Source organism: Neodiprion fabricii, chromosome 5 (genome assembly GCF_021155785.1).
Source record: "Neodiprion fabricii isolate iyNeoFabr1 chromosome 5, iyNeoFabr1.1, whole genome shotgun sequence".
Lineage (NCBI taxonomy): Eukaryota > Metazoa > Arthropoda > Insecta > Hymenoptera > Diprionidae > Neodiprion > Neodiprion fabricii.
Window position 1 is genome coordinate 33,377,968 of NC_060243.1, and position 17,859 is coordinate 33,395,826.

Here is a 17,859-nt window from a genome sequence, read left to right on the forward strand (position 1 = left end):
TGCAATGCAATATGGCAAGTTCAGTGGTCGTGCTAATTTTTTGGAGCTTGTTGAGTCTTTCGCATGGCCCAGTATCCGTGTTTGCGCGGGACCAATTCATCATTAAAGGTATGAGTTATTAGGTCAGGGTAGACCGGTTCCTCTTAAATTGAACAAGGTTCAGAAATAACGACTTCTGTTGCGATAGAAATGAAAATGGAGTGTCGTCGTCTGATATGCGGTGAAAAATCACGCTGTGTGTACAGAAGGAGTTGGTGCCGGTCACCACCCTGTCCCAGCATGGTGTTTTGCAGCAAGGAGGAAAACAGCCGTGAGCATAGAATTCGAAGTCGTGTAATCGGGTGGCAATTGAACTGAAATGCATGTCATGGAATGCTCGTTATCGTACATCAGAGTATGTGTGGTGTGAGAACAATGAGGAAATAACAAATCAATGTCCAAGTCAGCGAAACACTAATTCAATATCCCATTTCGTTTCCTTCGTTTTCTTTTTGATTTTTTTTTTCAACTCGCAGCTGTACGAACACCAAGCTCATGCGACAGTGTGAGATGCTCTCGAAGCTATCGTTGCAGTACGAGATACGTAAAAGACCAGAGGACAGGTCTCGACACAGACATTAGAGCCCGCTGTATCGCTGGTGAGCAATAAGTTGGTGTCAATAATTGATTATTAGCTCTCACGAGGCAGATACGCGACTTGTCAGTGCAACGTCCCTTCCTCCTTCGTCACCTCGCCATCACTCTCCAAGTACTTAGTTTCATCTCCAGATGGAAAGACCCCACCGTGAGCTTCTTTGGGGCTAATCTTGTTTGGTAAAGCGAATGATTATTCACGATTATTCATACGCTCTTATCGGGGTTAATGCGAAATCGTTACGAGGAGAGAAAAATACCCCCACAATATGAAATGGCAAACAATTATGACGCAAACTGTTTCAACCGCGCTCTAAAACCCGTGACTTTTAACGGTACAGCATACATCGAGACACACTTAGAAGTTACGCTTGTATGCCAAGCTGCAATCACCGTCAGAAGCAGGATGTTGAAAAACAGTTGCGAAAGTGAATATCGAGCTAAAACAATTGCCAAGATACACTATCCCAACCGATTTAGCTTCTCTCGAAAAATCTGCCTGCGTCCATGTCCTGATTCCTGGAACTTCTTTACCCAGTGACGTCACGTTTCGATTGCAGGAAGTGAGTTGAAATACCAGGCCGCAAGTTGCGCTGGATTCAAATGCCCAGGTGCTCGTCTATCCTGCATACTTCGCGAGCCAAAATGCCGGGGGTTTCCCTGCCGCGTCCTTCAGGCCTGCATACCGGAAGACGAAGCGGTCCGGTTCCACGCGCAGTGCATCCTCATGAACTGCTCGTCCCCTGATCACTGTTTTCTTCGGCAACCGCAGGGCTGCACAGCTGTAAACGGATGCAGTCACGATGTGGCCTGTCTTCACAGGCTCGGTGAGTAGCAGACGACTAGTTTTTGCATTAGACACTCGCCTATTAATAGTTGCCACGTAAACCTATCCAGTGAATTTGTAACAAGGTCCCACTACAGCTTCTATCATGTGGCCATTCTCAAATCCTTTCATCGAACTTGAGCACGTTCTATTTTACTTTTTCACCTTTACGACTGCTCACGTTTATAGATCCGATTATCTGATGACCCAAAATCGTTGCTTATTATATACTTTCAGAACATGGTGCAGGTTGTTTCCGTTCAGGATTATATCCGTGGACTATAAACTCATCATTTCTCGCCTACTAATACTCTTCATTCACAAAGCCTCACTATGTTCAGGGCACTTTGATGCTTTCATGCCTGTTGGAAAAAATCCCTGTGTTTGCCTCCTGTGGACCAAAACCCTTGACTGATCGTAACTAACGTTGCCCTCAATCCACTCGTGGATCAGGTTACAGATCTGAAAACTAATGAATTATCATCCATTCCTTCTGTTTCCCTATAAAAAAAAATTCACCGTATTCCCAAAGATGTTCAAGAATGTTGTTCATTTCACTGAGAAACATACTTTAACTCTTCTTCACATACATTTTCTCTCTCCTTCTCCCCCTCAGCTTTCAATCTATTTAATTACTTACTCAGCATCTTCCTCGCATTACTGAAATTACTTTGAGCACTCACTCAGGTCTGTATAAAGATACCTTCACAATCTTTGAGTCAATAGATAAATGAAAGAGATTACACGTGTATAATGAAGAGGTAAAATGTCAGTCCATACCGCTTATTCTTACCGTATTCCCTGTCATCCGAAAGTAACTCTGCGATAATTCGGTTTGTATCAGGAGATAAATTCCTGCACCATGCATGTCGTGGTGTCGTGTGCACCGGAGGCTCGAAGTGCGAGCCCGTTTTCGAACCGTGCAGCACTGGAGGACACTCGTGCAACGCGCGACCCGGATGTCCATCTAAATTCGGGAATACCAGCATTGCTGGTCAACCGAGCGTACCGCCTAGGGTCACTCCAGGAATTCCGGGGATTCCCGAAGCTCGACAGATTCCTCAGTCTCCTTGATGCCACCAGCCACATACACGCAGAGGGATCGCAGACAAACATACGACTATGCGGGGTGTCTACAGAACCTTGAAGACCTGGAATAAGCTTTGAATTTTTTTAGAGCCTTAAAAACCTGAATATAGCCTGGACTTTCAATCCTGACCTTGAGATTTTTCCGTTGTGTTATTTTTTGATACAATTTAGGTTGTCAAATCGATTACAGATCTGTAAATACGTTCAAAGCTGGTATAAAAAAAGGTGAATAAAACGTAAAAACAATGCATTTCACGGTAAAGAAGTTTCTGAGTCTGTTGTACCCCTTGTACAATATTTCTCTGTTTTACCTGTAAGGTGGCCGTTTTGACATGGTATTTTCTCTTTGTCACTCACCGTAAATATTGGCAATGCAATGTAAGCATATCAGTTTTGAAAATTGATTCGTACTTGATTCTAATATGTCGTAATAGTATAAATTAGGGAAATAAAACAACATTATTTACGGATTCTATTCATCGTTAGCTATGTTATGTGATACGACTATAAATACTTGAAGCGACAAAAAAAAATTTTTTAATGATCAGTAATAAAAATTGTTTAACACGAAAATTCTTCAATTCCTTGAATTATCAAATACAAACTCTATAGACACCCTGCTATAGTTATGTACTGTTAAGCGCTGAACAGGCAGTCTGTTCTCTGCACATTCGTGTATGATCGATGTGGGTGTAATAAACTGTAAAATACGTGTACCTATTCTTCTAGTCCTATATTTTACACGATCACCTCTAATTGCAAACATAGACGTAATGTTTCACGTCAATTTACGGGAACTAGTCAGACCGTTCAGGCGACAAACGGAACGTACTGTGCCAATCAGATATCCAGCCGGCGTCGACAATCGCTATATAGTTACACTTCGTAAGCTAATTGCTCCAGTGAACCAGCCGAAGGTATAACAACCGGTTGGAAATTCCGATTGCTCACTGAGACGAAAGATCGAATCAAAGCATTTCCGGCATACGTTCGGAAAAGTAAAAGTGCAACACTCGGGTGATTCCCGCGGGTTACCATAATACTAGTTTCCGGTTTATCGAATGCTTTCCCGCAGCGCATATGTCGCGAGCAGAAGAACAAACAAACCGCTGGGGTATGGCAGACAAAAAAAATACCACTCCAGGGTCATGATCACAAAGACTTTTGCGGAAAGGAGGAAAAAAAGTATAAATCAAACAAGTGTATACAACAGATAATTACATCCTGTGTTTCTCGAGTGGATACCAATCCTCTGGGGTATATATAACTGGACATTTCATCGATGATCGATTATGATGTAATACTTGGCGTGTATTAAGTATGGTTATTGGTAAATATATTCAAAGCTGTGGGTGACGTGCGGTTCAAGGATCGTGCGCAACCAGTTTATTATCCCATCTTAATGTGTTCCCATGTACCAAAAGGAAATTAGGCATAGGTTATAAGACGATGTAAGCGTTGTTGGGACACGCGGATGGGAATTTTGCAGGTAGATGTGGATCTGTTTTGTGTAATTTGCTTTCTCGCGAAAGGGGAGGATAGCATCTGCGTCTATAAAATAGCAGTACAGCATATAGTAACTGTGTTTGAAAAGATAGAGAGTTGTTGCTCAATGTAGGTACTATAGAGACTACCAATATACATGCTTTGGCACGCGCCAATGAGTCAGTATTCAAAAATGAAGCATGTTTTCGGTAACCTTTTATGGATTGCATCGCGCGTTTCTAGGTCGATGTTCTACCCTGCATCCTGAATCAAGGTTATTGAGATTTACATCAATTTCACAGCATCCAACAGATCGGAAACTTTAGAATCTTGCTAAAATCATATCCATCTGTGTTTACAAGCCTCGTGTCCTACGAGTTAGCAAAGTACTTTTACTCCTACCATCGTCAACTCAACTCGTTCCTTTGTTACTTTCTTCGCGATCTTTTCCTTTTTTTTTCGCAAAATTTCAAATCTGTGTCACTTAATGGTTGTATGTGCAGTGATTACCTTCAACGGAGTAACACTACCACGATCTACGGATATGGTAAATAACCGTAAGAAGGCCAAGGCCGGCCAGTCAACTTATAGAGCATGATTTTGAAATTACAGCAATTAAAAAAAGACGAAGACGTAAAACAGAAATCAAGCTTGAGGAATGTAAATTTTTTTTCACAGGTTCCGTGGAATTATGGAAAACGGTTGTACCGGATTTCAGCGGCCATTAAACATTGGTTTCGTCAGTAAGAGGATCCGGCAAATGTTTTTTTCTAATCTCCTTTTATTTATTTTCTTGTCGTCGTTTTATTCCTCTAGTTTCCTTTGCACCTGCTCGGGAGTCCGCAAAAGACTAGGTGTAACCGTTCAACGGCAATGTATGATTCGTGAGAGGTTTGAATAATGGATATTTAATTATGATTTACAAGTAAATATATTATTACTTTGACAAGCGGCCGACCATCGTAGATGATAAAAAATAACAAATTTACAGCCCGGTGACTAAGGCTGTTCTCAACTATTTATAGGATAAATTAGTAGAACGTCAATTACTAGTTTTTTGAGTAAGAAAATTAAGACAAACTCATTATTTTACATGGATATATCAGCTTTCTCCGTTGTAAAACAATAACGGTAGTGAGCTCATACTTTCGCATCAATGACGAAGTACCATAAAATGGTAGTTATAGGTATATACATGCCTACTTTCAATCGAGATAGGGATATAACTATATAACTATATACTACGTTAAATACGCTGAAATCATCAGTTGTAAAATACTCACAGAGGCATAGAAGATTAGAAACATTTTTTTCTCGGTAATTACATTTTATTCAGCGGAATCCGCCATTCTAACCGAATCTGATTCCCAATGAATATTTAATATATAATTCAAGCTTTCCTAAAAAATAATATTTCTACAGAAGTCTATGCTGTCCAATGCAGCAGTACCACTATAATTCTTTTACTGGGTTTGATTTGTGGCTCATTAGTACCATTCGAATTACAATATCCACAGAGCATTATTAACAACATTTACCCCTTATATGATCAATATTTCTCCTACTGATTTTAACGTAAAACTCCAAGACTAAATATTGCCCCCTAGAGTCTGTGCAAGAGCGCAAGCAATGTGCTTTTATTATCGTTACGACAATCTTACCAGCAGCTTCACCTGTGCCGAAACGTGTTGAATTAATTCGTTGCTATTATTGATCATCCTTCGGTACGCGATTCCCAATGAAGTAACACCATGGATCACTTCAGTTGTGCGACTACTTACTATCGCTAGATAATGTATTTAGGTGTTGAAGATTCACATTGTCCCGATCGTTCACACGGTCGCATTTTTTGTCTTCCACAAAAACAGTTGAAAATAATTTCATTGTCGCTATAGTTCATCTTATTGGCAAAACCATGCAATCTGGAACAGAGGAGATAAATAGTTTAGATTAAAAAATTTGTTATCGACCAACACCAAGATCATTAGACGATGATAAGACTTGGTTGCTCATAAGATAATGAAAAATATTGCGATCTACATTACCAACACTTGCTACACGGTTTACATACTTGGAAAACGCATCATGCGATGAAAATGAGCAGACAAATTTCAATTCCAGTATTCGCAAAGTGATCGCCTACATTATCAACAAAATAAATATGTGAATTTGACTTCTTGCTACGATCTGTCATACGTTTGCTTATGACTGCAAGTCAATATGGGTCCACTATAGGTTCAATTTAGGTTAGTAAATGGAAAACACCTTGAGACAGTTTGATAACAGCTTGAATTATTCAGTCTTTGAGAGCAGTCGACAAGTTTGGAGTTTGCTCCACCATTATCAATTTGTGACTATGTGTTTCAAACAACGAAGGCTTTGAATAAATCGACCGTTGACCGCTTTTGAAGCAACAGGGCAAAAACGATTGTTGAACAGGACTCGCTGACCACCATAATTCTCCAAAAACCTAAACACTAGATTCAGTTAATCCAGCATGTAGCTCAGTAATCAACTGGAAATTGTCAGGTCAAATTGAACTTGACCACGTACTTACATTCGGTCCAAATGGTACAATCATTGTACAATGACCAGTGAAAAGCGTCTCGAACAAAGTTTGAACATCGGTCATGTTACGGTCGGCCATGTGCATACATTCACATACATTGTACAATGCATACCCATGGATGCACACTGACGCACTGTCGTAAATGAGAATCGAACTCGACGCCCAACCGATGTCATCGACGCGTCCTTTCCTGCGTCTGACGTTTAAAAGATAATCCTTTAACTTATAAACAAACGTTTGAAATCAATCGCCGATATCGATCGATAATTATCTACAGAAAAGCTAACTCAGTGTTTAATACTGCGGGAAGAAATTTGTTCCAATGTAAGATCGAACAAAGTGTTTTTAATTGTACGTAACCAAACGCAACATAACCTAGCCACGTTCCGTTAATCGTTTGTATATTTCGCAAAGAAATTCGTCGAAATGATGCTCATGCTTTCACGATCAGTTGAAACGCTTGTGTGAAATAATACGCGCAACAGAATCATAACAACAATAAAGGGAGCAATAATAATAACAATGGGACGAGGAAAACCTCGCGTGTGACTCAATGGAAAAATGATGTAATCACGAGAAACGGGACGCTGCCGTTGTTACGATAATATGGGTGAGTACCGCAGTGACGGGCATAAGATAAAAACAGTTCTTCACAGCCAAAAAATTAGATTGTGAACTATTCTAAAAAAAACCAACATTATGGAAAATTCGTAAAAAAATATTCAATCCGTCCCATAGAGGTGTGTGTAGAAGTAAAACTGATTTGACCCTCTTCAGTTATGGCAGGGAATGAGAATGGGGCGGGACCGGCGACTGAGGAACCGCTGACATCAAGGCTACAGTGGCTGCAGCAGCGTCGTCAAGCTCTGCAAGAAAAGTTAATTCAAAAGAACAACGAACTCAAAAATATCTGTATAGACGAGGCTGAGTTAACCGGCATTTTACCGCCAGAAATACCACTGGAGCCTGGCGAAAGTCCCCCGAGTTTTCGGCGGAGAGTTGGCACTGCTTTTACCTATCCCCAAAATCTGATAAATAAACTCAAGACGACTGAAGCGGTAAGACTTAGCAATAGTGAAAACCTTTCGTCGCTACCCCCGCAGTATTCTTATAATCATCGTATTTTTCGATAGGAGGAATCTGCGCTAGAATTGGAACGCCAAGTACAAGTTGGAATTGCCGAAGCTGCGTTGAGCATCTTCAATGATGCGGCGGAGAGCAAAGCTGTACGTCGCAAGCATAGGCTTGTCTATCAACAGAGTCAACGTCGTCTTCAGGAACTAGACGTGCGTCTCAATTTCGTTAGACAGGCTCATGGAAAAAGTCAGCGAGCTTCACAGGTTCCCCATGTTTCGTCGTACGCGACGCAACCCCACCCACAAAGAGATGGAAAGCATAGGATCAAAAAGCCTCGACCGCCATTAGAATCAACTGGTAAAATCGATGGCCCCTAATAAAATTCACTCAACCTTAGAGAGGCTGATTATAAAAGACCTAACTTCCAATTGATAATCAATTCATTAATGAGGTGAAAGAAAACTTTTTTTGAAATCATGATTCAAAATTACTTTCAGGTAGCGACAGATCATCGAAATCGGCCAGAGGCTTGCTTCAAGAAGGCGGGGTTAGTCTAAGCCCCTTAGGGCAAGAAAACAACTACAACACTTATCCAGGAACGGGATATCAGGAGCCAGAACACCTGCACTCGCCACTGACAACTGTCTACAATCAAAACCGAATGCCTCATCCGATAGCCACTGCCACAACTCGTCAGCAAAGTCCTAAGCTGCTTGTAGACAGCGACCTGAACGACAATCATAACGTGTATATACTCCCTGATCAATACCGAGCGAGAACCTATTCCCACGGAAGCGGAGGCTCGCGGAATCCGAATCACTACTTGGACGCGGAAAGAAATTATAGGCCCGTCCCCAACACGTACACAGAACAGGAGAGGCTGCTGCGTTATCGGCAATTGCAGCTTCAGCAGCAGCATCAACAACAGCAACAAATGTTGCAAAATCATCAGCAATACCCAGAGTACAAAATCCCCGACAATGAGATTTTACGGTTTCATTCCACCGGGCCGCAGTTCTATAGTGAAATGGAGGGCAACGTTCGTCGTTACGTTCATACACCCGACTATCAGCCAGGTTTCGGTAAGCAGCAACAACCCCAGCTGAGAGAAATGCGAGAAATGATCGGTAACAGAGTTTCGTCGAGATCAAACGGGCCCCCGAATGACCCGCATCAGCCACCCGGGTACTGGATGCGGTACGAAGACGAGATAATTTGGTTCCCGGACGAGCAGCCGGTCGATAAATTCGGGAGCCTGGATCGCAGGAAGCGTCATAGTTCTCAGCACGCAAAAACTACGGGAGGGCCAAACAGTGCTGACCATCAAATTCGCTACCACACTGTGGCAGGGAGCAAGAGCACGTCGCTTCTACCGCGGCATAACGTTCCCCTGAATCCCCCACAGCCGGAACAAACGGCAACTCAGTCCCCGAGCAGAATGCTACTCAGAACTCAATCTCTCGGGAGTGTGGAGACGTGGAATTCGGGACAGTCGCAAGACTCACAAGATAAGGACACCACTGACAACGCCAGCTCCAAGGGCAAGGAGAAAGGGTGGTACGAAACTTCTCTCGATTCCGGTTCCAGCCCCCCTGCCATGTCCGGCATCGTTCACCGCCCGTTGATCGGGGGTGCTCTAAAGACTAAGCCAATAGCCAGGGACGCGTCAGTGATTGAGGACCAAAAGCGAGTGCCGCAGAGTCGTTATCATCAGCCACAAAAGATTTTCGAAATACCAGCGGAATCGAAACTGCCAGATAACAACAACGAGCGGACCTTGGAATCGCCGAAAAATTGCACCGTAGTTCAGGCTGGAAAGTACCAACCGTACAGAGAGGTGACGAAACCCTTTGAAATGTCCGATTTCTACAAATACTCTACGAAGTATCGCAAACGAAACGAAAACGCCGCTACCATTCCGGCCGCGTCGCAAAGTTCAATTATTATCGGAAAAAATGCTACGATCGCCGCCAATACATCTAGTAGTTCAAAACTACCCCAAGATCCTAGGGTGAATATGATGATACAAATGAGTCAAGAACTGAGGCTGGAAAATCTAGAGGAAAGAACTGTGCCTAGTCCAGTTCAAAAAAGGATTTATCAACCCCTTCAGCGAATGACTTGTCAGCCGTACAACGCGCTGAGGTAGTTTTCAATAGTATAGGATGAAGTAACTGACACCCTGCCAGATGTGCCGTGTCTTTGAAGCACTTTTTTCCCCTTTCAATAAATTACTCGTAATTAATTGCAGGCCGGAAGAAGGGGGCGAGGAGTGGTACGTTTCGGAAAAAGAAGCGGCATCAAGCGCAACGCTGGTTTAAAGCAGCGCGGAATTCAATGTCACAATGTCGAAGATACTTTGTGACAAAAAAGAAAAATTAACAGATCAGTTACTTTACTTTGAAAAGTAATTCGATAATTGGACATTGGATCAAATATCTGTTTCACAGTTTGAATTTTCGACTATTTTTGAACTGTATCAAAGACTTAAATGTAGAACAATAATTTATTGATGATAGCGTAGTTGACCTTCAACTAAAGTTCAACGATAAAGTTAACTGAAAGTACGAGTATGGTGCCTTTCACATTCACTTAAAGTGCCTTATGTTAGTTAGTATAAGTGAAATTTGCCTTTTTTTCAACCTTTCAGGCAGAAGTTACTGCCTATGTTATGTGATTTGAAAAGGGAAACGATCAAAATGTACGTACATAAAAAATTTTGTTAGTACTTACATTATTTAGCAACAATCGGATATGAAAGAAGAAAACGAAAAAAAAAAATAGAATGAGAAATGTTAGACTGTGACTAAAAGGGTATCATTGACTTGTCAAAAAAAGTAATAGGTGACTTTTTAATTTCGTTATACGTATGTATATATATATATATATAAGATTTAAAAAGTGTTCATTATTTAGTATTGGTTATTATCATTATCGGCTATTATGAACAGAAAAATGATACGAAATCATACAATCATACAATTGTAGGCACGTATCACGTGTATGTTTATCATTGTGAAGATAGAAATTGTTATCACCACAGACGTGTAAATTGAATCCAAGTGCCTTTGTATACAATAACAACAATCAATAATAATATATTATTATAACTAAGAAAACGTTGTTGTGTATTTAAGAGCTAAAGACTACGTGTTGAAGGACGCGTATTACTTTTACAAATTGGTTCAAAAATGTCCGATATTTATTTAAATAAATACCCATTTTATATGAGTATATTATATATTATCTATGTAAATTGTAGGTGTAGGTATACATACACGTATACTTGGTATGACATATCGTTCATATCCTCACCTCGTCCCATCCGTTTTCATATTTTCCCGTTTTTGTGTTTGCAAAGTAATATATCAGGCAGCGCCAGTCCGCCTTATGCAATCATTATTCATTCTTCATAAAATTGTATTATTTTATTATTCAATATACAAATTATGTACACTAATTAATGTTTGAATTCGAATAACTGTTAGCCCTGATGCTATACTTATTTGTTATTCATAGATTCGCATTGAGTTTCGAGCGACGAATAAAAGTGCTAATAATTGTCTATCGCAGCTCGATTGAATAAATTGAAAAAAAATTTTTTTTTAAATTGTGTTAAAATAAGGACAGGAAAATATTAATGCTAAAAGCGTACTTTTTGGATTTTTAAAATCAAAGAATTATCCTATCTACAGACAAGGGGCTAAATAGTAAACCGCCAATTAGATGGTCCAACATGTCTTGTTTGCTAAACTTTTCTTACGAAATTGCCATCGGTCGAGGTCATCTCAAGTGAAAAGTTTTGTAAAAAAACTTACACAATGTAACACAGGACTGACTTACCCAAGATCTTGAAGCCATCATCAACAATTAATCAATCATCTTGTAAATGTGATATGTATGCTAATTGTACAGACAAGGCACAGAGCTACAAAAACTACAGGACAGGCATGGCGTCTCGTTGCGCGAATTACAAATAGAAGTTTGAAACTTGCGATTAATGAAATTTGTAACCAAGTTTATTGTTAGCAGGGTATATCTAAAACTAGATCACCATTATTATTTCACTCGACAATTAATTGGCAGTTGGGCATTTTTAAGCTTATCGTTATCAACAATAACTGTTACAGACATAAAAACAATGATAGCACATTAAAAAAAAAAAAAAAAATTATTTTAACTCATATATGGCTACGGCAATTGGCTATGGCTAATAAGTGAATTTATTTGTTTTACCTACTTTGTCATACCAGTTAATTATTTTCTATACGTATGCGTAACACAGTTTTCGTTCTGTTCACTATTGTTTCACAGATTACGAAAATGAGAGCTTAAAGACCAAACGTTAAGGATAGATGATATTGGCCATGGGACCATGCCGTGTCCTCGTATTATACGATAATGCGGCATATGGATAACAGCGCATAATGTTAGGTGAGTAGGTATATTGAATAATTAATCAAGTAAACTGGCCTGAAAATGTGTTGAAAACACGGATATTAACCCGTACTAGACGATACACTTCTAATCACTGTTACGTAGGCATGAAATTCGTATATTGTTATATTTTAAGAATCTAAATTGCCTAGACCCACATTTCTATCTACATGCGTTCTTTGACGTATACGGAATCGTACAATGTATCGAACCAAACATACTGAATTAAAAATTGACCTGTATTTTCCGTGCAATAATTACGACCGGCTTTTACGCCGCGTATAGTGATGAAAATAATTCAATTACTCGCCTGAGTTCGGAATACGTTATTGTTTTTGGTGCTTATTTTTCATTCCGCATTTTTTTTCGTTTAAGTTTTTTCTTTCACATCTATACTGACAAGAATTACTTCTAACAGCGTTAAACACTTTCTATTTCAATCGATAACACAGTAAATCAACAGGTCATCAACACTATCGTAAGAATTTCGATCATATCGAATCGGATTCTTGATAAAGAGCAAGGGATACCTCGAATCCAAACTATAGTCTTAATAACCGCCTCACAGTCCATACATACATGCATACATAGATACATACATACATACATAGATACATATATACTGTAGCAATAATGTAAAAATAGTTATAACAACTAGGGGTGGGCCGATGCTGTCATAAAATACATATGTATACATAAATATATATATATATATATACATATATATACAAATATATACCTATGTATGCGTGTATATTGTACATATATATGAAGGTTTTGAGGAATGATAAAATTGAATTTTGAAACCATTACTGCTACTTGAACCATCATTTTATGGTGGTCATGACTGTTTGTATTGAATTCAATTATTCAACGGTGTAAAACTTTAAAATCAAATCACGAATTACTGATCATCAATATCTTCTATTTGGTCGGTGACTCAATTATACTCGGTTCTCTGTCTTTCTTTACCTTTCATGAGTCGAAATTCGAATTGACGATATTGCAGACACGTTAAAACGACAATAATACATATGAACATTGGTAATACTCAAATCTTTGATAGTAACGATGTTAACAAAATAGCGTCAAAATTCAATTCGGGTGAACATAACGATATATTTTTTTTGTGTCCTTTGTTTTTGTTCTTTACGTGGAACGTGATGTTATCGTATTTTAATCTGGGGGTGAAAAGTTTTCACAACTTACGTATCATCGGCCCATACCTAATAATCTCTAATTAGTTTCTTATTTTTAACCCGGATATAATAATAATAATAATAATAAATCACTGTACATAAAGCTATCTTAATAAATACAGCAACAATACCAACAGAGGCAGTAGCAATGTTTTCAGGCGTGGCTTCGCCTTTTCTAACTATCACAAATTTATCGTATATTCAATTTCGATTTTTGTTGCAAAATTTTTTTTCTAAGTATTCTTCCAGCTTTGTTTTTTTTCGGAATATTACTCCCCCCCATCCCCGAACATTTCTTCAGTCACACACAAAAATCTATACACAAATATTCACCCAAAGGCATTCGCACTATTAGTTATTTGTAACATAAAATAAAATATTACTGATACAGTATTTAACAATTAATTATAATTTAGAGGTAGGGTTATTTATTTAGCCAATAATACTTCGAGTCTAGTACTAATTTTAAACAATTATTAGTTGCATAAAGCTCATCCAAGGGCAGTGTCCGGATGAAAAAAAACTTTTAAAAAAATTTCACGTGAGCAGCAACATATTAATTAGCCCATTAAATGTTTTGCGAGAAGTACATAAATTCAAAATAATTAAGACTCGAAGTACTATTGGCAAATTGTAGAGTTTTGACGGCAGCAAGTATAACAGCAATGGTTGCAAGGTAGGTATTTGAATTTGGCTCGCAGAAAGTTATAACTACGATGTGGTTGTTAATTTTAACACGAAATTAAATGAGAAGACGAAGATTAGGGTAGCGGCTGTGAACTAATCAAAAAATAATTCATACTCTGACCAATCGGAGTCTTCGGAATCAGAGAAAAAGGCAACGATTTCTTCCAGGTCGTCAATGCTATACATCCAACGATTATCTCGCTCGTCAAGGAAGTCCCACAAGATCATCTGCTGTTAAGGACACAAAAGATAGGTAAAATAAATTAAAAGGTATCAACATTTATTTGAATTTATATATCAAGTTCTTACATCAATGTAATAATAACATTTATTCGTTAGAATGCGAAAACGAAAAAAGGATAATGTTTCGAAATTTTCACAGTGAGAACTAAAAATTTCGATCGATGTGGTCGCTTATGACAATCCAAGGAGAAAAAATGTACTCGATATTTTGGCATAAACATACATGTGTCAGTGTTGAAACAAAAATCCTTCTAGTTTCAGATTGACAAAAAGCCTTATAAACGAAAATCTAATCACAGCTAACAATCACAGGCTACTAATACTTTTGTATTATGCTTTGACTAAGTAGTAGCTTGTTAGAAATGTTTTAATAACTGTTTAAAGCATAATTCTAATTCTACAAAAACACAGATCAATTTAGCGATTAGGCACAGAGGTATGCGTAATTCTATCACAGTAATCTTAGGCATTTCTACGTTTTACAGCTAATAACTTATGTAATAAGCAGTCAGTGTTCATTAAATATCACAGTTTAGGAGTTAAGAAGTCATGAACTAAGCTTTAAAAAAATTATCTGGAGGTAAATGAAAAATTTCCCTGTCGACATTTGTAGTAACAAAATAAATGTTCGCAGCTGTCAGAACGTTATCAGATATTTGGTTCTGATAATTCTCTACGCAAAATCCCCTGCCAATGACTTACTTGTAGAAAGTCTATGTCAGCATCGGCATAGCGATGGTGCCGCACAGGTGGTCCGACATCTGTTTTTGTACCATCTGGCAAGGCGTGTAGATAAAAGCACTTATTACCAAAGGGACATTTTCCACGACCCTTGTTGAAATACTTGCAGTCCTTGGTGCTGTGTTTAGGGGAGAAAGTAAAGTTACATATTACAAGACTGATAAAGATGACCTTTAGTTCCTTTAGTGGAATTGCGTTTACCTTAATGCTTCTTTGTAATCGACGATCAGTTTTTCCTTCTCTTCCTTGGTATCAACCCAATACATGCTAGGACAGACAAAGTCAGACGCGACGCGACACTCGGGACAAGCGCGGATAATTTTATTGTCAAACTGTTTAGCTTGCCGCCACTTCCTTATGCAGGTCAAGCAGAAGCAGTGATTGCAGTTGGGCAATATACCAAATCTCTGTTCTCGCGACGACTTTTCCATAATCGTTTCAAAGCAAACACCACACGATTTTTCTCTGCTTCTCTGAATTGCAAACGACAACTCCATATTGACTTCGTGCTGTTTGACGCAGGCCTGTTAATGATATGAATCATAAGAATATCCAAATTAACATTATAAAATTATACAATCTCCGGAAGAAACCAAGTACTACAATTATACTTAGTTTACATTTGTGTGTCTTTTTCGATGTTCCTCATTGTGCGGATGCAGAGCAGCTCTGCCACACAGTTCGCACATGTCTCCGTGCAGGTATGTGCAGTCTGTTTTTTTGCAGATACCGCTGGCCTCCGCATACGGACAAAGAGGTTCAGAGGCTGGATTCGAGGTTTGGCCATGAGGATTTAATGCCTGGGCATAAGATAAAGGTGTTGAGGTTGAGGCTGAGGTGCTAGCTGATTCTGAAGTTGAGGATGACGCAGCTGACAGGCACGAGGGAACGAATTCTGGCGCTTTCACCCATTCCTCTGCACGTGGACGCTCCTCTTTACCACTGAGATGTTTAACAATAGCCAAGTTGTAGGTAATTGAATACTGTCGTACAACTGAACATTTTTCAAGTATTTGTCATCAATGGTATTCTTTTGATGTAGTTTTATGGATATTTTCAAAGTGATAATGGAGTTGTTGGTTCGCAGGTTTCTGCATGGCCAAGGGGAGAACTTAGCATTACGAATAAAACCAGTGAAATTTAGACATCTGATCAACTTTAATATAGATGTCCATATGGGTATTAATTTTTGAGCTTGAAACTGCATTCCAAATACTAGCAAACTCTTTTTTGATTCAAACTTACTTATTTTCTGGTAAAAAATTTGTCATCTTGCTTGGAGCAGTGGTTTTAGTATGAGATGACGAAGCGCCAGCGGTAGAAGGCGCAGGTTCGTCGCGAGAAGAGTGCCTAAATTTGCATCGGCTACCGAACTTGCATGAGCCCTGTTTGAAGAAACGGCATGGACCTGTGTTGGGTGAAGTATTTTGGTCTGCTGCTGCAGTACTGGGGGCCGGATCTTGTCTTGCGCCCTGAACATGTTGGTATCTGCAATTATTTCCTTCCCGACAGATGCCATTTACAAAGTACCTTCAATACGAGAAAACCACCATTAGGATAAGTGGGGAAACGATTTGTAACGGGATATCTGATCGATCACAAGAATTAATCTTGGTATTTTTTTCCTTCTTCTGCTTATTATTTACATATTTTGCAAATCATATCAGTTTTATATCTTTTGCACAAGTAACACAGGAATATAATAAGTACATAATCTACGCAGTGTGCACATACATAGTATACACATTTACATGCGTAGAAAAGTACGTTATAGGTATGTACTGTCAACCAACAACAAACGGGACAATCGTACTCCTTTTTTCAACGACCATATCAATATTTACCCAGCGTGTGGAGTGTTGACGTTTTTCATATGCGTTTCTACCAATGAGGAACCGGCTATTCAGGTTCGTCAGGTGAAAAAAAACCTCACGTGTAAACCACAGGAGCGTTTTGAAATGGACATAGTCCGTCGGGATTCACCTGGGCTTAAATAAATTGATTTTTCTTACCGGCATACAACGCTTTGTTTCCAGATATCAGCCATTTTGTTGAGCTCGCGTCGTAACAATCGTATGCGCGACCGCAGCGAGCCGCGCACTTATCAGGCACGATTTCGGGTATTTGGATATTCAAAACTTTATGCGAAGGATGATTTCTTGCAGATGAATTGTTCCCTGGATCAAAAATGTCTCCAAATTCACGGATCAATCCTCAGGGTCGCCTGTTTGCCGTTATATGCCTGCGGTTATGCCCTTCAAACAGGGCTGATCTCGTGCCCCCAGACTTTTTCTCCTGTCACAGCCGAGACTGCTGGGTGCTGGCAACAAACGAACGATGACAACCCCTGACGGTTCACAGCACGAACTACACTACAGGTATGTTCCATTTATGCTTTCGCAAAACCAATAAGCCATACTCGACGAGTCGCTTTGAAAAAGCACTACGTTGACTAGCACTGATTTCATTGGCCATTGTTTATGACTTACATGTACGTTGTTTCATCCAGCCAATGGTAACGCTAATCTTGGACTGCAATACGTATACGTCTCACTATTGACGTAGCCGATGGTTCGCCAAAGTAAATTGGACATAAATGATTACATGTTTCAAGCCTTGAGCTGAAAACCTGCCGGTTATGATAGCATCAGTGTCCGTTTCTATACCCATGCATACACGGAAGATACAGTAAGCTGTAGTATATCACAAATGCATAGCTGCGACGTTACCTGCAGTTACTACTTTTACAACCCTTACGCGCATCTCGTATCTCTGTCTTCATCTAAATACTCGCGTTAGAGAAAGACACGAGGATATGACTGCGCAGAGTTTAACCAAACGAACGTATGTTACGTTATACACTTGGCAAGTTG

At 39.4% G+C, this 17,859-nt stretch overlaps 3 protein-coding genes across 3 annotated transcripts; 2 read left to right on the top strand and 1 right to left on the bottom strand.

Moving 5' to 3' along the window:
* Positions 1–3,108, top strand: LOC124182160 (neurogenic locus notch homolog protein 2-like). The gene is made up of 5 exons (XM_046569050.1): positions 1–108; positions 188–310; positions 516–638; positions 1,194–1,460; positions 2,304–3,108. Exons 1-5 carry the CDS (start codon positions 12–14, stop codon positions 2,531–2,533), a joined length of 840 nt encoding a protein of 279 aa, XP_046425006.1. The 5' UTR covers positions 1–11; the 3' UTR covers positions 2,534–3,108.
* A 3,650-nt stretch (positions 3,109–6,758) lies between these two features.
* LOC124181936 lies at positions 6,759–12,398 on the top strand. Its single transcript, XM_046568664.1, has 5 exons — positions 6,759–7,212; positions 7,380–7,660; positions 7,736–8,036; positions 8,177–9,824; positions 9,931–12,398. Exons 1-5 carry the CDS (start codon positions 7,209–7,211, stop codon positions 9,998–10,000), a joined length of 2,304 nt encoding a protein of 767 aa, XP_046424620.1. The 5' UTR covers positions 6,759–7,208; the 3' UTR covers positions 10,001–12,398.
* A 1,545-nt stretch (positions 12,399–13,943) lies between these two features.
* On the bottom strand, positions 13,944–17,830 carry LOC124181939 (probable E3 ubiquitin-protein ligase makorin-1). Its single transcript, XM_046568669.1, has 8 exons — positions 17,716–17,830; positions 17,476–17,615; positions 16,999–17,306; positions 16,232–16,516; positions 15,607–15,928; positions 15,188–15,510; positions 14,948–15,104; positions 13,944–14,233 (listed from the first exon to the last, which is right to left on the bottom strand). The coding sequence occupies exons 3-8, from the start codon at positions 17,031–17,033 to the stop codon at positions 14,096–14,098; spliced, it is 1,260 nt and encodes a 419-aa protein (XP_046424625.1). The 5' UTR covers positions 17,034–17,306; positions 17,476–17,615; positions 17,716–17,830; the 3' UTR covers positions 13,944–14,095.
* Between the last annotated feature and the right edge of the window lie 29 nt (positions 17,831–17,859).